At 36.0% G+C, this 24818-nt stretch overlaps 1 protein-coding gene across 1 annotated transcript in view; it reads left to right on the forward strand.

Annotated features, from left to right (window-relative positions):
• DPP10 (dipeptidyl peptidase like 10) overlaps positions 1-24818 on the forward strand; it is an 883075-nt gene that overhangs the window by 837862 nt on the left and 20395 nt on the right. The window contains 3 exon segments of the mRNA XM_043992035.1: positions 3385-3432; positions 5249-5347; positions 5453-5522. Coding sequence (XP_043847970.1) covers positions 3385-3432; positions 5249-5347; positions 5453-5522 — 217 coding nt within the window.

The following is a 24818-nucleotide window of genomic DNA, read 5'->3' on the forward strand; positions in this document are numbered from 1 at the left end:
TGATCAGACAGTGAAGTAGGGTGATGAGGGAACAGTGAAAATCAAGTCTGGAAAAGAGAAAGCTAAAGTCATTTGGACAGAGTGACAAGTGTCTGCTGGTGGGGAATTGTTGTTCAGTCCATTATAGTCTACTTCCCTTTCCTATCAAAAGCTGAGACACCCATCTCTGTTCACTTATGTGCTCAACAATTTTCTGATTCAAGCACTTGGGGAAAAGTTAGTTAGGTAGCTTAGCGCATAGAGGTCTGGCCTTGGAGCCACAAAGAGCTGAAGTTAAACCCTGCTTAAGTTACTTAGCAGTTATTAATCCTAGGAAAGTAATAACCTCTCTGATCCACAGTTTAATCATATCTGTGAGGATCAAATCAGATAAAAATATGTAAAAGCTTATAACGTGCTAGATTAGATAAATAGATAGATGAATGGAGGGATGGATGGACAGACGGATGGATGGATGGATAGATGGATGGATGGATGGATGGATGGATGGATGGATGGATGGATGGATGGATGGATGGATGGATGGATGGACAGATTTAGATGTTATTTTAAAAAGGAAGGTAGATAGGTCCTCTTCCATCCATTCCCATTATTGGAAGCTAAGCCTGGTATTTTGGAAGCTATATTGCTAAAAGTTTTATCCTTTCTTCTCATGCTATTTAGTTATGGCTATTCAGTAAATATTGTTTTGTTCACCCTGAGTAAAACACTAAGAAGGTAAGCAGAGGGTATTTCCCATAAAGCAATTATGACATCATGTCTTTTTTCCTTTCCCATAAATTGACATTAGGTAGAACAAGACCCCTTTTGATCTGTTTCGAATGAAAACTTGATTGTTAAGAATGATAAATCTTGACTTTTACTGGTCTTTTGTTTAGATAATTGCCTTTTAGATTTTCCCCTATATGCTTCCCCTTTCACCTTCTAGAGACTTTTTTCTTCAAATCGAATAAAAAAAATTGAAAAAATCAGCAATTCAATGATCTATATATCTGCACACCCGAACCCCCACCTGAACACAAGCTTACCTCTGAAAAGGAGTTGGAGGAAGTATTTTTTTCTCTCTCCTCTTTGGGGCCATTCATTCTTTATATTTTCATGACATTCAATTTTTATTATATTGTTATTATATTTCAAGTTATATGGCTTTAGTTGTTTTCTTGGCTTTGCTTATGGTAGCCAAATATTTAATAGAGATGAAAGTTCAAGTATTTGTGGGGGGAAAATAACAATCCCTAGGAAATTAGTCCTAGTTCTTGAGCCAGAAAAAAATAAACAAACAAAACAACTAGGTGAGTGAGAAGCAGAAAATGATTCCCCACTTTCCAATGGGCTTGACAAAAAAAAAAATAAAAACAAAAACAAGCAAACAAAATACTATGGAATTGTGAAGGGAGGGTGATTGAGTAGCTGATAAAGGCAAGCAATGCCATAGATGGGAGTAAACTACTAAGGAACATCAAACCACATAAAAAGAGGTAGAATGAGTTTTCCCCAGCACATTCACAGAAAGATAGTCTTCTCAGGCTATGGAACAATTGACAGTTCTGTTTACCTTGCTCATCAATACAACCTGGTGGTGTATGCATATTTTCATGCATAAATATATATGTGAATATACACATGTCTATATGTAATGTGTATAATTGTGAGTATGACAAACTATGACAAAAAGTAAATAACAACAGAGAAACAATTGATAACTATACTTGGTTCAGCAGGGCCTATTTTGGTAAAAGACTCAATCTTTCAAACTCTCAGCAGAGAAAGAAAGAGAGAGAAGAAAGAAAATAGCAAGAAAGGAAATCACTGTTTACTACTTTGTCAAAAGAATAGCTTTCTATTCATTTATTCCTGTAGGGAAGCTGAGAAGACACTCTGCTTCCTACTGTTCCATCCTCTGGAAAAGAAGAGAAGCAGGAAAGAGAATTCTTCCTTGAACAACATTGGGTGGGGCATGAGCAAGATAAAAATAGAGCCAAATAGTCAGGAAGAATAGGGAAAAGGTTTACATAAAAACTTTTAAAAACTTGAGTATTGAAACCTGGCTTAATATTGCCATTCAAGTCAGTTCCCCTGATTCCATTCACATTCCTTCTTCCTAGGATCCAAGCCTGATCTTAAGCTTCTATCCTGAAGATTAGGCCTTGTCTTATCATCTGTCCTTTCTCTATCACATCAAGGGTCTGATTGAACTGAGGCTTTGATACCCAATTAGCAAATAGTGAGGTACCCACTCAAACTGTTACTCATTGAAATTCATTCATGTAGTGCCTAGAACAGAGTTAGCAAGGATAGGATCATTATATACTACCCTGCCCTCTTCAAACAGAGCTAGGTATCTCTAATTAATCTTATTATGAATAATGGATGTGTTGAGAAAGCCTCTTCTTTCTTCATTGAGAGTTAATGACACCAACTAGTATAATATTGCCAATGACATTATAACAGAGCAGGCTTTGTCCTAATACTTTAACAGAAATGATGGTTAGCACATGTAAGTGTGTTATATGTTATCTTTTAATTTGAGATGAAATTGATTGAATGAAGAGGGGCATTCATTTGTTTTTGATATCAAAAGGAAAAAGAGTTTTCCTCAGTCCATTTAATCAATTTGCTAAGGGCAGATTAAATTGAATATAACTTTCTATCATTTGACAACCTGGAATTAATGGGAAAATTTGGTATTTCATTCAACTTAATTTTTTGGTTAACAATGTTATTGTTATTGACCTATAACATTTATTTGGCTTTGAATATTGTTGATAAGAATGATTCTAAAATGAGGCCTCCACTTTCTTCCCATGGTAATATAGACTAGTTAATAGAACTGATGTGTTGTTGGTTTTGTTTTGTTTATTTTCACAAAAGTTAAAAATTTCCTTGGTTCTTAGAGTCAATATCCTGAAAAAATTTAATTGTATAGCACTAGAAATTGAGATATACAAGATATAGGAAACTGAGCTAATTTTATAACAGTGCTATCATATATTATGCTTCCCCCCACTTACTTTCCTACTTTCTTGTGATTTTGTGTCCTAAAAGAAACATACAGAGGAAAATATTCTGGTTAATTGAATACTCTTGATATTAGTCCAATTAAATAAAAATTTTGATTGTAATTCACTTCAGAATGGAAGTTATCAAGTGAGGCAGAAGTTGAAAGCTCATTAGATTTGGAGTCAGAGGACCTGAGTTCAAATCTCTACTTAATTGTATGACCTTGAGTAAATGACTTTACTTCTGTTTCCTTACATACAAAATTAGTAGATTGTAGTGCATGACCTCTAAAGCTTTAAATCTGAGATATGATGAAACTTGCTGTTTATTTTAGAACCCTTATTAATATTTCCTTAATATCTATTTTGCATATGTTTTAAATAGGGCCAGGTGTTCCAGTGGTCAGTGTACACAATACCAACAACCCTTCAAGTAAGTATTTAAGCAAAGGAAGCTAGAACTCATGGTCAGGGTGAGGGACATGAAGAGGGTTTTCATTTTTCTTGTTATAAATTGGACTTCTAGAGCTTCTTCTTTTGAGGAGGAACAAAAAAGCAATCCTAAATGAGTCTTCTGTGTCACCCAAAAAGTTATACAAATATTTTGGGTCATCATAATAACTGACCGAGTACAATTGGGCAAATGGAGATCACTGGACTAGTTAAAAATGATTTAACTGAAACATGATTGCTTTTATAGACTCACATTTGGTATGGAACATGTGTGTATGCTCTGGCACACACACACTCTGAGGGTTGGGTCTGTTATATCACACCTTGCCTGTACCCCAAAAGAGTTCAGAGGATCATCTCTTGCATTGGTTTAAACCCCGAGCAACTGAACCCCCACATTTGAGGATGAAAAATTGCCCACCTTGTTCCATTTAATGACTTGGTATCATTTTTTTCAAAGTAATAATTACTTTAAAGTTATAGCAAGAGTAAAAAAAAAAAATCCTCCTAACACTTTATAATCTACCACCCACGTTAGCATACATACCACCTCAGTTTCTGGGGAAGGGATAGGAAAGGGAATTAAATTCATTTTAGCTTAGTTTCTACATAGCACCAGCCATACCAAGTTCAAAGTGCTATCTGGAATTCTTCCCTGCCTTCAGCATCCTAGACCCTTGCTGTTCGTGCCTCCCCACAGGGCTGGCTGCAAAATCTTGATCTTGGGTTTCTAGGTTGTAAGATTCCCCATGGTTCTAGTTTGATGGTCAGTGGTTCTACTCCCTACATCTGGAACAGAAAAGGACATTTTAAAAAAGACCACAACTTCAAGCATGGCCACAGGGCCATAACCTCACACACACACACACACACACACACACACACACACACACACACACACACACACACGCTCCATGTGGGTAGAGAAGTAGAGAAGTGACCCTCAGGATCACCCCAACTTACTTCAAGGTACCACTTTCTGTTAATGAGAAATCCTTTTACCCCTAGACCTGATTTCCAGGAGAAATGTTGAAGTGAAATTTTAAAATATAAGGGCCACTCTTCAGGCCTAGATAAATAAATATGTTTTGAAGAAGTCTCTTAATCAACAATGTATTATTTATTATAAACATTTTACCATGGTTTTCAGATATAGTAAAAACATGAAAATACAGAGGATTTTTATTCTGCATACATTTGCCCTCATTCTTCTTTTAAAATAACAAAGTATATCCTATAGGTATTTTTTCACTTGCAATGAATAAATATTGCTTTGACATACTTTCAACTAATAATACATGCATGATTAAAGTGTATATTTTTCCTGTTTCATGGAACTAATGATTAAATTGGTTTCGTGGCTCGCTCAGAAGAATGTGAAGATGACCTGTTGTCTATTACCTTTAAACTTTTGGTCCTAAGAAATCCACATATATTTAAAACAATCAGGGAAAAGAGGATTAGAAATAGGCATCCTCAAGTGTTAAGCCTATTAAAAAGAAATTTCATCTATAAATATATACTGGGCAGCTTAAGCATTTGTGTTTAACAACAGTAGATCTATAGCATACTGAATTCACAAAAGAAAATCAATTGAGGACTTTGAATGCACTTCAGGGGGTTCTTGTTCTTCAAATCACAAAGTGCATGGATAAAATCTCATTCCTCCATTAGAAGTCATTGTTCACCATTTAAAGGGGTCAGTATCTATCATGAGTTGCATAGGGTTTAGGGCTCTTGTTAATCAGATAGCACTTAGGGTTATTATCTTTTCCCTTTTTCTCTGTGCTCCACAGAATTTTACATATTGGAAAGTAATTCCATATTAAAAGAAGCCATCATGAAGAAAAAGATCACCAAGACTGAAACTAAAATGCTCCACATTGAGGACTATGGTAAATGAACCAAAGTCCTGCACTAACTACGTGCAGCTTTTTCTTCATCTTAGTTTTTCATGTGCATCCCTCCCAGTCTTTAATATCTTACTCTTTCTTTAAAAGAACTTCGTTTACAGTTGTCCTTCCCCAAGGATTTTTCGGATCGAAACCAGTATGCTGTCTTATTGTTAATGTAAGTATTTTGTTTCATTGAATTTTAAAAATAGATCAATGGTTGGATTTAAAAATATTTTCTATATTATTTATATTTGCATATTATATATTATGTTTATATTTACATATTATCTAAATGATATATTTATATATTATTATATGCAATATGTGTGTTAAATAACATATATACACATATACATATATATAAATATAAATAAATTTGTTTTATGACTCCCAAGGAAGTGTTTTGATTAAAAACAGCAAGCAACAACCTGCGTATGTAACTCTGCCAGGGCAGACTGAGAGGGTGAGCTCATCAAAGGAAATCATTACCATTTATGGAAGACTATGTAAGTTTTCCTGCTTCTTGCATCCTAAATAGAATTAGTTGCTGCCACTGGAGAAAGAGATAGCAGCTAATTCTGTTTGTGAAATTCTGCTTAGCAATTAGTCAAGCCCTGTGTTCTTTTAGTTATATTTATACAAGAGTGATGAAATGGTTATTTATGTTGCTGAATTAATTGGTTATATATCCTCCATCTCTATCTGTGCTGTGCTTCTTTGATTCATGGCCAATAGAGCACATTCCATTTGCTAAAAATACCTGAATCCTGGTTTTAGTCATTGTGGATCAGTTTAGGAAATGGGTTCATTCTAATTCATGGTTTTCTTTTTTTTCTTTTCTTTTCTTTTCTTTCTTTCTTTTCTTTTCTTTTCTTTTTCTTTTTTTTTTTTTTGGCAGGGCAATGAGGGTTAAGTCATTTGCCTAGGGTCACACACCTATTAAGTAAGTGTCAAGTTTCTGAGATCAGATTTCAACTCAGGTCCTCCTGAATCCAAGGCCAGTGCTTTATCCACTGTATCACCTAGCTGCCCCCTTATTCATGGTTTTCACATAGCCCTAGGCATATGGAAGATGCTTAGAAAGCACTTTTGACTTTATATAAAGTGAGAATCCCTGGTTCCAATTCAGGGCCTAACTTATATACATAATTGGCATTTTTTTTTCTACGTTGAATTAAATTGTCAACATTTTCAGTAAGGTTACATTTGGGGTTTAACAATTAACCTTAGTGAAAAAATAAGTGAATTAAGCAAAAAATTAGGGTAAAAAAGAATGTTTTAAAATGTTTATATATGAAGAATGACTGTCATAACTGACATTTATTCCTTTTTCTAGTGTATTCTCGCACTCACTTCTACCCATTCTCATCACAGAACTCCCTGAGACATATTGCCTCCATAAATTTTAAAGTAAAATGCAGAGGAATCCTATGTGCAGATTCCATTTCCCTGATCTTTTCATTCTACTACTGAATATTCGTTCTACTCTAGAATCACAAAATCTCAGAATTCTACTAGTACCAAAAGATAGGTAAAAAGAAAAAAAATTCTTTCAAAATGTAAGTTGTCATCCACAAATCATTTGAAAAACGTTCAGTCAAGAGGAATTTAGAACACTAGTTCTAAAGCTTCTTTCACATATCCTCACATACTTTGTCAGAACAAGTCTAGTGCCCCTTTACATAAATGCCAACCTTTCAAATACTTGGAGAGCTATTATAGGTTCCCGAAGGATTCTTTTTCTCCATTTTAAATATTCCCAGCTGGTTTTTTGGGTTTTTTGTTTTGTTTTGTTTTGTTTTGGTTTTTGTTCTTCAACTGATCCCTTATTTGATATGGTCTTCAGTCTTTTTACCATTCTGGTTGTCCTTCCTCCTCTTGAATCAATTCAATTTCTCAGGGATATTCTTCATAAATTATGTTCTTTAGAACTAAACCGAGTACTCCAGATTTCTTCATATAATACAGCAATGGCCTCAATAGTTCTATGGACACTATCTGTATTGTAATGTACCCTAAAACACCTGTACATTTTTTTTGGAAGCCATCTAACCTTAGTGAAAACTTTTAAGCCTTTTCACAGGAACTATTTTCTAAACATGGCTCTGCTATCTCATACTTGTGAAACTGATGTTTTGAAGTGGAATTTAGGTATGTTAATTAATCTCTTAAAATTTATGTGAAAATTAGGCAGATAGAAGGTACAGTAGATAAAGTGCTAGTTTGGGAGTCAAAAAGACTAGAGCTTAAATCATAAATCAGACAATAATTGTATTACTCTGTTCAAGTCAGTTCACATCTCTAAAACTTGTTTTCCTCGTCTGTAAAAGGAGGCTAATAATGGGGAAAGGGAATAGAATAAGCAGTTATATTATTCATACTTTGTACCAGGCATTGCGCACTGGCACATTGAATAGAGTGCCTTCAAATCTGGCTTTGGACACTTACTACACCTGTGGTCCTGGACAAGTCACTTAACCCATATTTCTCTCAGTTTCCTCCTTTGTAAACTGGAGATAATGATAGCATCTACCTCACGAGGTTGTTGTGAGGATCAAATGAGATGATAATTGTAAAGCACTGAGCACAGTGCCTAGAACATAGTAAGCACTACATAAATATGTCGTCTTCTTCTTCTTCTTCTTCTTCTTCTTCTTCTTCTTCTTCTTCTTCTTCTTCTTCTTCTTCTTCTTCTTCTTCTTCTTCTTCTTTTCCTTCAACCTCCCACCTTCCACATTCACCTTCTCCTCTTTCAACTCCATGAACAGTATACTTCCTCCATTATAAACTCATCACCAAAAATCTCATCATCATAGAAACTGCTTCAGCTTTGGTTTTCAATACCTTTTCAGGATCTTCAGTTGTCTCTCCCCTCTGATTGAATGGCTGCAGGTCAGACCAAAAAAAATTTCCTCCCAAATTCACCTTTCATAGTGGCCTAAGAATTTTCAGCCACCTTTTCATTTCCCACTCTGCTTGGTTTCAATGAACCACAAACATTGACTCTACAAATAGCCACCTACCCCCCACACACACACCCCACACTGTATATGCTAGTACTTTCGGAACCCCTGCCTTTCCTTTTGGGTATGTATTATCTTTCCCCATTAGATAGTAAGCCCCTCAATGCAGGGACTCTCTTTTTCTTCTTTTGTAACCCTGTGCTTAGCACAGTGCCAGGCATATAACAGATATCTAAAAAATGTTTAGGACATTTCACTGTGTATCTATCTATATCCATATATTCCAGTTGAGGAAACTGAGGCAAACAGACTATAAGTGACTTTCCCAACATCACACAACCAATAAATGTGTGATATTGGATTTTAACTCATGTCTTCCTGACTCAAGGCCCAGCCCTGTATCCACTCTGCCACCAGTTGCCTCAGAATAATAGCACATAGCTCACAGGGTTATTCTGAGGTGTATAAGGGCTAAAATTCTAGCTAAACTGTCTAAAATATCTAGTGAGTGGTCGCCAATAAATTATAAGCTTTAGAAAGAGTTAGACTTTTAAGCATTTATTAAGGACAATAAGAATTTGGTAAAGAGAGAGAAAGGCCTAGATTCCTATCTATTAAAGGGAGAGCACATTTCTAGCTCCGCTCTCCACCAGAGTCCAAAGGAAAAAAAGTGAGACTGAGTGCCAGTCTCTTCCTTCCTCCTCCCACTAGCCTGCGTCACTTCCTGACGCCAAAGAAAAGACTCCTGGTCTTGCCCTCAAAGACCTTCGCTTCTTGGGTGGAACTCTTCTACAGTAAGTCTCCAGCAGGTGGCGTCATTCCAATCGTTACAGAGGAATGAGTGAATTTAGGTTTGGTGAAACATGTGCACTATATAAATGCTAGCTATTATTAATTTATTAGTTTCAGTGCACCGTTCCATCCTGATATACTTAAGGCTAACTTTTTGGATCTAAAAATTGCCAACTAATTTATGTAATTGTATCATCTATTCTTTATTCTAGTTCTTTAGTAGTAAATTTAAGCAGCACAGAGGAATTCTTGTGATTACATAATAGAGAACTAACTCCAAGATATATCAAGAATTGGTAACTCTTTATATACAATTCAATGACTTTTCAATCTACCTAACAACATCATCTATTCCCTATTTCTCCATCTTGTCAAAAAATATAGCATGAGGGGGTAGCTAGGGGTCACAGTGGATAAAGCACCAGCCCTGGATTCAGGAGGACCTAAGTTCAAATCCAGCCTCAGACACTTGATATTTAATAGCTGTGTGACCCTGGGCAAGTCACTTAACCCTCACTGCCCAGCCAAATACACACACACATACATACATACATACATACATACATACATACATACATGTATATAGCATGAGTCTTTGAAATTATTTACTGGTGTTAAGGTATGTATTATTCATACACATACATAAACATAAATTATATATACATATACATGTATATATGCACAAAGATATGTTTGTATGTATGTATGTACACACATACCTATATACATATACATACCTGTGTGTACATGATATTCTACTCATTTGGTCATTTTGCAACCTAGACTAATAATAAATAAACACTAGTTAGTTTTGACAGTGGAAAGAACAATAATTTTCAGTCATTGTACTTGGGTTCAGGTACCACCTGTAATGGTTAATACATCTATACTCTTGAACAAATAACTTAAACTCCCCAGTTACCTGATTTTTTTAATGAATTGGTTAGACTGGAGGGACTCTGATGTCCCTTACACCTCTAGATTTATTATCCTATTATATTATTATATCTGATCAATAAGGGAAACCTTGTTGGCTTTTGGCAATCAGTGGTTCTCTTTAATAATGGTTTCTGGATTTTGATATGTATCAAAGTAAAATATCCCCATATTTTGTTGATTTTACATTCTGTTTGGTTTTGAAAATTAAGACCATATTTTCCTTTCTCTACTCTTGAGTCACTTCTCTCATTTTATAAGATCTTTTTTTTGGGGGGGGGGGAATGGGGGTTAAGTAACTTGCCCAGGGTCACACAGCTAGTAAGTATCAAGTGTCTGAGGCCGGATTTGAACTCAGGTACTCCTGAATCCAGGGCTGGTGCTTTATCCACTGCACCACCTAGCTGCTCTTTATAAGATCTTTTTAAAGATTAATAAAAGCATGTCCAGAAATCAAATTCGCTTTTTTCTTAACATCCATTGGAATATACTTAGTCCTGGCTTGTATGTAGACTAATAAAGGACATCTAGATGCTCTCTTCCTATACCATCGCTGTATGTTTTGCCTCTTTCTAACCATTTTGGATCTATCATTCCTAGTTCAAAAATCATTTCCTTTTTAAAATTCAGATTATAATTCTAATTTCTAAGAAAAATGTCACAGGTATCAAACATGGGAAGTAGAAAAACAATAATGTCACCACTCTAGTTCAACATTTTATAAACAATCAACATTTTTATTTATACTTTGGGGTTCCAATTTTTATCCCTCTTTTCCTCCCTCCCCTTTCCCCTCCCTGAGTCGGCAAACAATCACATGTAGGTTATGCATGTATAATTGTGCAAAGCTTTATCATATTTGCCATTTTGTACAAGAGAACTTGATTAAAAGAGGAAAATGAAAGAAAGTAAAAAATATCATGCTTCAGTCTATTCCATCAATATCAGTTCTTTCTTTGGAGTTGGATAGTATGTTTTATCAATATTCCTTTGGGATTGTCTTGAATCATTTTATTGTTGAGAATAGTTGAGTCATTCACAGTTCTTCATCAAACAATATTGCTACCTCTATGTACAATGTTCTTTTGGTTCTGCTCACTTCACTATACATCAGTTCATACAAGTCTTTCCAGGCCTTTCTGAAGTCATCCTGCTTGTCATTTCTTATAGCACAATAATATTCCATCACCACCATATACCACAGTTTGTTTAACCATTCCCCAATTGATGGGCATTCCTTTGATTTGCAATTCTTAGCCACCACAAAAAGAGCTGCTATAATTTTTTTTTGTACTAATAGGCCTTTTTCTCTTTTGGGGTATGTCTTTGGGATATAAACATAGCAGTGGTATTGCACAGTTCCATAGCCCTTTGGGTATAGTTCCAAATTGTTCTCCAGTATGGTTGGATCTTTTCACAACTCCACCAATAGTGGATTAGCATCACAGCTTTCCCACATCCCCTCCAACATCCAATATTTTCCACTTTTGTTATATTTGCTACTATGATAGGTGTGAGGTGGTACCTCAGATTTGTTTTAATTTGCATGTTTCTGATCCATCGTGATCTAGAGCATTTTTTTCATATGATTATAGATAGCTTTGATTTCTTTATCTGAAAACTGCCTGTTCATATCCTTTGACCATTTATCAGTTGGGGAATGATTTGTATTTTTATAAATTTGTCTCAATTCTCTATATATTTGAGAAATGAGGCTTTTTTCAGAGATAATTGTTTCAAAAATTCTTTCCAGTTTTCTACTTCCCTTGTTATCTTGGTTACATTAGTTTTGTTTGTGCAAAAGCTTTTTTGTTTTATATAATCAAAATTATATATGTTACATTTAATTTTATTCTCTGTATCTTCTTTGATCACAAATTCTTCCCCTGCCCATAAATCTTACAGATAAATGATTCCATTCTGCTCCATTTTTACTGTTGGTTGTGGAGTAACATAGCCAATTATGAATGGAGTTGAATGGAGCCTTGAAGAAAAAGTAGAATTCTGAAAGGTAAAGTTAAGGAATCAGAGCACAGAAGTTCAAGGTGGTACAGTAGGTTAAAGAGTGAGTGAAGTTTGAGTGGAAAATAGAGTGCATGAAAGTATGTATTGTAAAACAAGGCTAGACAGTTTGATTGGAGGCAGGTTATAGAGGAGCTTTCATGGCAAATTAAAGAATTTTTATTTTATCCTAGAGGCAATAGGGAGCCATAGAAGTTTTTTGTCAGTTTGTTTTGTTTTTCTTTTTGAGCAAAGGGTGACATGTTTTGTTTGAGCTCTGCATTTCTTCATTACTTCAGAGAACTAGAATACTATTGCTTTCCAAAGCAATGATCATGACAGAGTCCTCAACCTCTCTATAACTTAGTAGATGGTCTTTGAGAACTTCTAAAGCTAGACAATTGCTCATTCTATGACTTAAAGGGCAATGATCCTCCATGAACTAACTTTATGCTGATTATCAGACAATATGCAATCCATTTTGGGGCCCACCATTGAAATCTTCCTGGCTTGGTAGTATCTTCCAGAAGAACTTCAAGAACTGAAGACTGCCTCTAAATGATAATGAGGAGGATATTTATTGGATGCCACTATGTGAATGAAGCTTAGGAGAAGAAAGACCCTGGGGCAGGGTGAAAGATGATGAAGGTCTTGACTAGGGATATGGAGGTTTGAGAAGTGAATCAAGTGCTGATGTTGTGTAAATATGAATTAGCAGTGTAGTAGATGTTGAAGGGAGTGAGGGAGAGAAAAGAATAAAAGATTAAAGTTTTAACACCAGAGATTTAAGAAGGATGTTCTCATCGATAGAAATAATGATGTGTGGTGGAAGGATTAGTTTGGAGGAAAAAGCAATGAATTCAGTTTGCACTCAGTAGCAGCCTCAGTTTGCTCATCTAGATAATGAAAATGTTATGCTACTTCATCTCCAATGTTACTTTTGTCTCTTAAATCTGTTATGAATTTTAAACTAAACTAAATCTGTCGTTATCTGTCTATTTTAAACTAAATTAAACCTGAGCATATCAGAGTTTTGTGATTTTCTCTTCCTGATGGAAGTGCATTGTATGTCTGTGACTCTGGGTAATACCTGTATCAGACAGAAGACCATAATGAATTGATGTATTCATAGTAAGTGCCTTTGTTTTATTCTCCATCTCTAGCAGTAGATTTGATGTAACCTCTCTCTTTTCCAATCCTCCTATTCCTTTCATCAAAGACCAGGGGCAAACGCCTTTGTGTAAAATAATGTGAATAACAACAGACCCTCAGAGGGAGGACCCAATTTGGATTGGTAATGAAATGGTGGGATTCTTGTCAAGATTTATTTTGGTCAAGGTGGAAACATAGGGACATTGCACTTTGAGGAGCAATATAGGGAAAGGTAAATCTTCATCTCAAATTCTTTGGCTATGCAACTTAATTCTTTTTAATTTTGTTTCTCTATAAATAAATGAGATAGGAACTAAACTTGTTACTTTCTTGGCATAGAAATCTCCCACATGAGGAACTCCCTCTACCAATGCTGGTCAGTACATTCTCTATAATGTATAATTTTAGAGAATTGCCTAGAGTACTGAGAGGTTAAATGGATTTTTTCTGAATCATATAGCCAGTGGATATTGGAAGTGAAACTTGAATTGAGTTCTTTTGACTTCCAAGGCCTGTTCTCTATCCCATAGGCTATGAGGCATCTTATAAAAACAGTGTGTTTTGAACTTTGCAGCAGGTGCTTTCTCTTATTTGTAGAGCAAGTTTCCAAGGCTATATTGCACCACATACCATGCTTCTGCTTCATTGCCTAATTCTATTTGCATTACCTGGATTATTTGTGTATACTGGCAAAATAGAAATTGAATAATTCTCCATTTGACCCTTTATTTTATATTGACTGTCTTTATTGATGGTGAGAAGACTGGATATGTGTATAGTTTTATTTCTATATAGTTATTGCGGTATAGCTTTCTTGGCAAAGACACTGGATTCGTTTGCCATTTCCTTCTCCAGCTCATTTTAGAGATGAGAAAACTGAGGGAAACAGGATTAAGGGATTTACCCAGCGTCACAAAACTATTAAGTGTCTGAGCCTGAATGTGAACTCAGATTTTCTTGACGCCAGACCCAGTGCTCTAAATATTGTACCACCCAGCCACCCACATACATACATTATATATTTATCAATTTATAAACCGTCCTTGGTTTAGGTAAGTTGATTTTCTGCAGACCTCTAAGTAAAGTATTTTTACATAATACAAATTTGCCCTACTGATACGGGGAAGAAAGGGAGAGACATGTGGGGGTGGGGACAGAGAAGGGAGAGCAGGAAGGTGAACATGGGGGAAGGGCCAACCACAGTGGAGCCAGGCCCGAACCAAGAGGAAAAAAGACTCAGACAGGAAAGTGTGAGCATCACAAAAGGTTGGGAACAGCACCGTGGCACCCAAGAAGACAGAAGACAGACATGGAGTGGAAGGGCAAGGGGCAAAGTTCTCAAGCCACTTCCATCTGGCAAGGTCTCTACCTCCTCTGTTCTTCTAAATTTTTGTTCTAGTTTTCCTTCTCTCTTCTGAAACTGCTACCACCCTGGCTCAGGCCCTCAAAGAATCATATATGTTCATATCTATGGGCTTTTGGTACCCATATCCCCATTCCTGTTAGATATGTAGATTTCCATGAAGGTGACCATTTTCTTGGTATACAGCGCTATTCTGCCTCAGCTACTTCTTATTTTGTTCCTTTGGAACCCATCCATAAACATATTTTTAAATTGGTGGGAGGTGCTTCACATCAGTTCTTGGTGGTGCCAAAAAGTTCATCTTTTCCACTTAATATTAAAATCCATGGTTCGTAGGATCTTGGATTTAAAGTTGGGAAGGATGTTAGAGGTAATCTAGTCTATTAGTATAACTTCTTCATTTAAATATCTTCTAGATTTCCGACCATACCTATGTTTATTATTTTTCCTATGTGAAACTTGCCAACCTCTATGACAAGGGTTTTTAATCTGGGGTCCATGTGTTCTTTATTTCTATAACTGTTTCTCAATATAATCTATGTTGCTTTTACTTCTGCTTTTTTTCTTTATTGTATGCCTTTAAAATATCATTCTGCAAAAACCTCCATAGATTTCTCCAGACTTGTAAAGGGGTCCACGACATAAAAAAATGGTTAAAATTTCTGGCTCTATGGCATCTCATTTAACAGCTATATGCGGACATGTATCTTTCTGCTTGTTTTAAAAATATTTTGACTCTTACTAAAATGGGTTTGTTTAAAGGCAAATACATTCTCCTCAATAGATATAATTAGATACAATCTATCCCTTGCCAAGAATCCTTCGATCCAATATCTTAAACTATAGTAGTAAAAACTAAAACTCATCCTATTCACTTCCTCTACTCTACTTTCTTTCACAAGTACCTTATTTTCATTTGGCAGCAACAATGAAAATGCCATCTATAACCCCAAGTATTTTATTTTCTTGTCCCAAACTTCATTATCAACTTTTAGGAATCCTTTTGGCTGTAACTTTTGTTATCACATGTAATACTAGAGGGAATGGTCTTTAGGTAGGACAAATCATACTACACACACATTCTGAATGCATGTTCCAGAAACACAGCATACCTCCTAGTTGTATGTCAGATGGATGCATAATGTCCTCCATGGTTATCAAAAGTATTCAGGAAACCTTGCCCCAAAACTTTCATACTTATAAACTCATATTGTCCATGCTATGTGGCTACCTCTTAACTGTCAATGCAAAATTATGTTGAAGATACATTTGTATCTCTTTCATCTTCTAGAACAATACAATATACTTTATGTACTTAAATGTCAGCTCAACAAGTGTCACTATTAGTTAATTTGGATGATAGAAAGAAAGAATAAAAGAGGGAAAAGGTTATTCCAGGGGATAATGACAGGAATTGTAATACAACATAAAGATGGGTGTGGGATAACCAAATCAAGGAAAATGAAAGCATTGAACCTTATATATCCTAACAATTTTAGCTTTTATTTGGGCCCATGTAAAAAATTCTGAATGGCAGTAATTAACAGTTTAATCTCTTACTTAGATCAGGTAAACATTTTCAGGCGTGGACTTAATTTATAGGTTTAATACAATACTCGAATATATATATATATATATATGTGTGTGTGTGTGTGTGTGTGTGTGTGTGTGTATATATATATATATATATATATATATATATCAATGATCTCATTTATTTGGGAATATCCTCCAATAATTCAGATGACAATTCATCCATTGCTGCCCATCCTGTAGAAATCATGGCCATGCCCTGTGATAAGTTTACTGCAGGGGGTCCAACCAATAAGCTGGAGATCTGTCTTGATTTCTCTCTGCACATTGTGAATGCAACAGTGGATGCATAACCATCTTTATGGTCATCAGAAGTACCACCATTATGTGACTGTTCTGAGATCCAGTAATAATTGTCATTACCCTTGAAAACATTTCCAAATCATGCCCATCCTTCCATGGAACATGAGAATCTCTTTAAAACATCCAAATATATATTCCCTAGAGAAAACCTTATGCAAATATAATTTATCTCTAACAAGTTAGAACACTGGTAGTCCACCCATCAATCCTCACCTTTTGAAACATAATGAACACGTCTTCTTTTCCAAAAATACATCTCCAAGTTCATGTAGTTTATCCTCACTCTTTGAAGTTCCCCATCAGTTTTATGTTGCAGCCTGCTCACTTTGGCGCTTCTCCACCTACCTCTATCTTACCTTTTCAGTCTTTTCCACATCTTCATTCAGGTCATGCTTATTAGGTATGTATGCCACAGGTCTCAGTTGCAGGCTCAATTGTCTTCTCCCTCCATACTACCTCACTTGTTGATCTTAGAAGTTCTCATGGATTTAATTATCATCTCCATTCTCATGATTCTCAAATATATCTATTTAGTGTTAATCACTGTGCTGATCTCCAGTCTCATATTTCAAAAGCTTTTCAGACATCTAACACTCAGGAGGACCTGAGTTCAAATCCAGCCTCAGACACTTGACACTTACTAGCTGTGTGACCCTGGGCAAGTCACTTAACCCCAACTGCCTCACAAAAAAACAAAAACAAAAAACCAAGTCACTCCCTGTCTCAGATCCAGGAATTTTCTCCAGATGCTTTCCATGCCTGGAATGCTCTTTCTTCTCAGCTTTTCTCTTCCTGGCTTCAAGTCCCAGCTACAATCCCACCTTACATAAGGCTTTATCCAATCCCTCTTAATTCTAGTATCTCCCCCTTGTCAATTATTTCTTATTTGTTCTGTATAAACCTTATTTGTACAAATGTGTTTGCTTGGTGTCTCAAGGGCAGGGACTTTTTACCACTTTCTGAATCCCCAGCATTTAACTAGCATATGCAGTGAATGGCACTTAGTAGCCACTTAATGCAGACAAATTGACTTACTACTGACTCAGTCTAAGATATTACCATTGTTGTAGTTCAGTCCTTTCATTTGTGTCTGACTCTTTGGGGCCCCATTTGGGGTTTTCTCAGCAAAGATACTGGTGTGGTTTGCTATCTTTTTCTCTAGTTCATTTTGCAAATGAGGAAACTGAGGCAAACAGGGTTAAATGACTTGTCTAGGGTCACACAGATAGCGCATGTCTAAGGCCTTCCTGACTACAGGCCTGGCACTCTATCCCCTGTGCCACTTAGCTGCCACAGCCTAATGGACAGGCATTTTTAATTCTTTGGAAAACATTGTGTTCTATGTCTCGCTTAAATAGGATAATACCATTAGACATAAAACATTCCTTAAAAGATATAATGAAATAAATAGTTGTTTAATGACATTTGTATCAGATAATCAAAATCAGTAAGGGAAAAATGTGTTCTTTCCAAAAATATTTGCCACTGTGATGGAGGAGAAGCAGTGCAAATTCCAAGTTGAAGAGATGTTCCTCATGAATGGGAAGGTCCTCTGTATGTTCCTATTTGCAAATAACATTATTCTGGTTGAATCATCCCAGGAGCACTGCAAAGATTCACAAAAGAGATCTGTTACCACTCAAAATAGTTAATCTGACTATCCATCCATGGAAGAGCAAGTAGATGAAGAAAATGCCTTGCTCGGATTATAGTGTGCATTTAAAAAGAGGAACTATCAAAATTCATTGATCAGTCATGTGTATCTAGGACACATGGTTCAGATGGAAAATGAGTTTGGTAGGACAACAGACTGAATCTCCTAATGCAAAGCTTCTTTAATGACTTCAAATTTCCCTGGAAACAACAACAACAACAAATATGATTTTGATACCAAAAATATAATTTCCTTATTTGTCATTAATTATATAATTTGCTATTTGATTACTGCTTAGTTTGACTGCTAGGATTTAAAACCATGTCCCCTAACTTCAGATTCACTATTTTTTCCATTTGACCTATAATGCTGTCTTCTACTTCTTTTGTTTGGTCTAGATGATCTTCTAGTATCTGTGATGTTGAACAATTCCCATCACTTGTAAAGGCCTTAGGTTCTTTGTCTGTAAAATGAAGGCATTGAATGAGATAATCCTTAAGGATCTTTCTACTTTTAAAGTTTTAGGAGTCTATAAAGTCAGTTACATCCTTGTGATTTGGAAGTTACTCTCTGCACCAAAATAAAAGGTGAAAGTAAAGGAATGATTTTGAAGAGCAAAAATTATCCCCAATCAGAAATCAGCCAAAGGATTAGGACTGATGTAATGGTACTTTAACAGCATAGGAAATTAGTCATTTTCAAGTAATGGAACAATGTATCACACATTATAATTCCACCGCTTCTTTCACACAATTTCTGGATGCTGAACGTCCCTCAGGCATTTTGCTGCTGGCTCTCATCCGATATTTTCTTGTGATGTCTAAGATGTTTATCCTGAGTTTAATTTTGTGTGGATAATGTCAAGAGTACATTATTGAGCTTTATAAATGGCTCATTAATATCCATTCTGTTCATTGTTTTCAGGCTTGTGTGCTAATATGCTTTTATTTATTAATTTATTTTTACCACTATGTGAATGAATGAGAAACAGTGTAGTGTAGTAAATCGAAAACTGGCTTTGAAGATAGGAAGACATAGAATCAAGTCGTGTCTCTGACACATAATTGCTATCCTAGACAAATCACTTGATCTCTGAGATCTATGAAACTCTCTAAAGATACAGATTGCAGAGAAGAAAACTGATGTGCATTGGAAAAGAGTTTCCCCACCTGGGATTTCCCTATACCCTGTTTTTATGTGAATGAAATGACCTGATACTGTAGACCAAGGAAATGTCTTATCTTTCTGAATTCTACTGTTTTGGGTTTTGTTTTTATTTTTCCTTTTTTTTTTTTTTTTCAGTTATCACTTGTTGAAGCCTAACCCCAGGGTAAATTTTGGTTCCTTTGGAAGTTTGCCAAGATCTGTTTTCAGAAAAATAAAAACAAAAACAAAAACAAAAAAACAACTATTCATGAAGAGCAGGCCAGGGTTGAGTGCCAAGAGCCTCTGAGTAGAAATACTGGAACTTGTGCTATAGGCAGAAAACAGGCATGGTGACACTGACTGAGGATGGTGATATTCACATCTTCCTACCTCAACCCTGGCTAGTCCATACATCTCAGTAGTAATGCCAAAACTGTGGCTTGGTAGAAGTGCTCAGAGCTGAGCCCAGAGACAAGATGAAAAATTAGGGGTATCAACTTCTTATCTGGGTAGAAATTCAAATTCAACGTTTATTACCTACCATGCATAAGATGGAAGATAAGTAATCTGGTGGTAAGGTAATTTGTCTTTAGAGTCAGGAACCCTGCGTTTCATTCTTTACTCTGGGCAGTTACCTCAGCCTCCCCAATTCAGCCTTGATTTGCTCATTTGTAAAATGGGAATACTAATATTATAATAATAGTGCTTCCACTATCTGTTTCAAAAATTTGTTTTGTTTTAGTATGTGGGGAACCCTATGTAAAATTTGAAATTCTACATGAATTTGAGCTATTTAGCACCAACATAGCATATGTGAGTTTATGTGGACCTTTGTGGATGCGGAGCAAGAAATGGTAAATTTAGAGTAAGGAGAAAACCCTACTTCTCTGCCACTAAATTAAGTGTGTTTTCTTCAACAAATCGCTCAACACCTCTGAGATTCAATTTTTTCCCTCCCATCTCTAAAATGGTTATAATCATACTACTGTTATTTCATAGGATTGTTATGAGGAAAGTGTTTTGTGAACTCTAATTTTATATAAACATAAATTATAGATATTATGTGATAGTACTGATGGTATTGGTATGAGAGGATCTTGGTCAAAGACATTTGTAATATTTTTTAAAAGTATTAGATTAGTCTTCCTCCTGTCTCTCCAGTACTAGAGAAATAATTTGCTTTGGAAAAATGAAGAAGAATTGGTTTACTATAGTAATTAAAATGTATTGTTATAAGCCATTTGCAGAAATAAGGCATTTACACATTGCTCTGTCAAAAAGAGAAAAAGAAAAAGAAAAAGAAATTGTGACCTAGAGTGTGGGCATTTAAAATAAACTAAAATGTCAACATGCTTTGAAAGGATACTATTAAACCTGAATGTGAAGCTACCTTCATTTGGGATCAGCTTGATAAAGAAACCATTGAAACCCTATTAAAAAGATCTTTGTGAGACACTGTCTTTGAGAACTTGGCATTGATGAGTTAGAAAGCCAGAGAAAGGTAGCAGATCTAGGTCCCACTTGGGCTGGTATTTGTTTATGCTGCTTATCTGAATTTCATAGCCAGCAATCCTAGTGGATTATCAAATTAACTGAATTCAGCCTCATAAGGATGAGAAATGAAAACAGTAAAAAGTCAAATAGTAGGCAGCATTGAACGAGCACCTGTATGTTGAATGGGCACTCTTAGAATTGGAACAGAGAAAAGAAATAAACAGAATAAAGGCTCTGCCCTCAATAAGCTTGGAAGAGGAGATGAACATGTGTGAAATGGATATAGTAATAATTTCAAAGGAAGAGATGACCATCTGTAAATCAATTTCCATAGCACATGCTATAAACATAAGGACTGATGGGGCTTTGGACTGTCCTTTGTGGCATTAGAACCTGAAAATAACACCAAGTGAGCACATTTCATAAGACTGCTTCTTTTCTCCTGAGTAGAGTTGTCATTCAAAATGATCAGGAGTCTAGATGGAAAGGAAATGGTCTAGAAAATGAGTCTAGCAGCCAAGATGTTAAGTCAGAGTAGCAGACAGGGCTTAAAGCTTCAGATACTAAAGGTCCTGACAAGTTAGAGGTCAAGAGGGAAATCAATGTTATCAAGAGAGCCATTAACAAATAAACAGGATGTACCAAATGTGAACTCTGAGCAGAGGACAAAGGTTGTTTGCTTTCTGCCCTCTTTTATACTCCCTTCTGTGTGTCTGCATTCAGCAAAGGTCTTGCACATATCTTTGTAGTCAGTGGAAGAAACAGTTATGCCATCACAGCTTGCTCCGGAAAAGGGCATGAGCAGAAAGCTAGGCCTTCGGAAATAGCCTTGTAAAAATGGAAAACACTGACAGGTTCATTTTACCCACTGTTCTCTTGATGCCCCCTCCTCTACTCCTAGATCCTATCTTAAGCCATGCCCTCACATTGGGAGTTCTGTGCTCAGGGCAAGACAGTCATAGTGCTAGGAATAATGGAAGACTTATCTCCTCTCTCATCCACAATTGCCAGATCTCCTGGGCTACAAATAACAAAAAGACAGTTCACTGGCCTATTTCAGCTTCTGATCCAGAGGCAATATGGTCTAGTGCCTAGCTTCTTAAAATATGGGTCATGAAACCATATGGGATTGTGTAACTGAATATGGGGGTTGCAAAAATTTTGACAGCAAATGTTTGATTTATATACCTATTTTGTATACCTATAATACCCAAGGTCACATAAAAATTTCTCAGGCAAAAAGGAGTTGTGAGTGGAAAAAGTTTAAGAAGCCCTGGTCTAGTGGATACTACACTAGAATTTTAGATACAAAAAACTAGGTTCAAATCCATCTCTGGACACTTACCAGTTGCATGAACCTTTTGCAAATTATTTTACTTCTCTAAACACTATTTCTTTTTCTCTAAAATAAAGATAAAAATAGCACCCTCTGCATAGGGTTGTTATGGGGCTTATGTGATGTGTGTATATACCAATATAAAGCAGCTAGGTGGCATAGTGGATAAAGTGCTGGGTCAGAAGTGAGGAAGACTTATTTTCCTGAGTTCAAATCTGGCCTCAGACACTGGGTGTATGACCCTGAGCAAGTCACTAAACGCTGTTTGCCTCAGTTGCCCATCTTTAAAATGACCTAGAGAAGGAAGTGGCAAACTACTCTAGTATCTTTGCTAATAAAATTATTCTCATCTCAAAGAGTTAGACACTACTGAAAATACACCACCATGAGTATGTGTATAAAGGTACACCATAAGTATATGTATATTCAGATATAAACATGTATGTATACATACACGTACCATATACATACATACACATACATATATATCTAGCACTTTGCAAACTTTAAAACACTATATAAATATTAGCTATTATTATTAACATCATAACCTTCATGACCAAAAGTCAGGCATGAAGTACCTTTACCCTGCTTCAGGAAAGACAGGTTTATGATGCCTGATAACAACATACTTCTTCCTCTAGATAGTCTGAAGTATACATGTCTTCTAAGGCTTTTGAGACTACTATTTTCTAAGTTGCAGTTCTCTGATAAAATAGTCTTTTGTGACAGGCTTTGCTAACGCTATCATTCACACTGACTCACTATGACAAACCAAATGCTATAAAATTGAGTCAAAGAGCAAACCCCAAAATGAATAAAGCAAGGTGAAAACATTCACATTTATTTTAGAATGAGGGAGGGAGGTGAGATTTTAAATGCATTTGGAAATAGTTTGGCTTGGATGTATCCATTTCATCCAAAAGAAATACACATAGTATGGATATCTACTCTGATGAAATTATAAAGATATGGTTGAGGGAGAGGATTAGGAATCATTTTAAGGCTGAGCTAGAGAAGAGTCTTAAGGCTGTGTTATTCAAAAACACATTCAGGATGGCAATGGTTGCCCCAAATTAGAATCTGGATTTCCTTGTACAGTTCTTCTTTGACCCCACTACATGGCTTCTCACACTCTTGTAGTAATTAAAGAATATTGTCCTGGCAGCTAGGTGGCGCAGTGGATAGAGCGCCGGCCCTGGATTCAGGAGGACCTGAGTTCAGATCCGGCCTCAGACACTTAACACTTACTGGCTATATGACCCTGGGCAAGACACTTAACCCCAATTGCCTCACCAAAAAAAAAAAAAACAACAAAAAAAGAATATTGTCATGTCAACCATCAAAGAAGCTCTCTGTCTCTGTCTCTTGTCTGTCCCTGTCTGTCAGCCTCTCTCTCTCTCTCTCTCTCTCTCTCTCTCTCTCTCTCTCTCTCTCTCTCTCTCTCTCTCTCTCGATTTTCATCCTTTCTTAGCCTAGCAAAAGTCTTTCATGTGCTCTACGATCTCTCTAGGACTAGATGTTGAAGGGAAGGAACCAACCTGGATTGATAACTGGGGTAGATGGTAGCTTCTTCAACCAGGAATTTCTTATACCAATGAAATCACAGGTCCAATTCCTATGCCTACCGTTTTTTACATTTTACACTATACACAAATGTCCAATTTCTTATCCAAAAGAGTTTGATACTTATGGTGCTAAAGATATTAAAGCAGATGTGAGTGAACTTCAAGAAGCTTACCTTTTAAGAGGGATTTAAAGCCTACATGTGAGGCATGTAGAAATGTATATTTATTTCAAATAGCCATGACCTCTCTTTTACTCAGGACAGAACTTTAAATGGAAGATGGATAGGGAGGAAGAGGGGAAGAAAAAAAAAGTGATTTTTGCTTCCTTCTATTTCCAATAGAACCTGAACATGGCTCAATTCCATTCTTGGCAAAGAATCAGTCCTGCACTGAACATCCCAGATTTATGGAGGCAAAGGGGAAAGATGAAAAGAAAAAATAAAAGATTGACTTGAATGAAGGGAACATACAAAAAGAGTTTTTGTTTTTTGTTTTTTTACAAATTTAAAAGGGGAACAATTAAAGGAAACCATTTGTTCCATATTAGGCTCTCTAATGGATTAGAAAGATAAATGGATTTATGATCATAGGAATCAGGGCCTGGCATCATGAAGACCTGAGTTCAAATCTGGACTCAGATACTTACTAGTTGTATTACCCTAGAAAAGTCACTTAACCTTATTTTCCTTAGTTTCCTCATCTGTAAAATGATCTGGACAAGGAAATGGCAAACCATTCCAGTATCCTTGCCAAGAAAACACCAAATGGGGTCATGAAGAGATGGACACAACTGAAACAACTAAACAAGAAAAATAACACATTAATAATAATAATAACTTCTTTCATATAACACTCTTGGGTTCACACAGTATTTTTCAAATATCATCTCATTTTTATGTTCATGATATACCTGGGAGTTAGATATTAGTATTTCCATTTTACACATGAGTAAAATGAGGCAGACAAAGATTAAAGGAATTGCCCAGGATCACATAGCTAAGTCTCTTGACTCAAGCACATTATCCATTGTACGTACCATCTATCTCCATTTCATAGGGTTATCATGAAGAATATGTGTGATAAAGTATATGAAGTACTTTTTTTAAGCTCTTTGTCGACATCTTGTATGTACCTAGTTTTTTTTTGTTTTTTGTTTTTTTCCCATCTTGT

Source organism: Dromiciops gliroides, chromosome 3, assembly GCF_019393635.1.
Source record: "Dromiciops gliroides isolate mDroGli1 chromosome 3, mDroGli1.pri, whole genome shotgun sequence".
In the NCBI taxonomy this organism is placed as follows: Eukaryota; Metazoa; Chordata; class Mammalia; order Microbiotheria; family Microbiotheriidae; genus Dromiciops; species Dromiciops gliroides.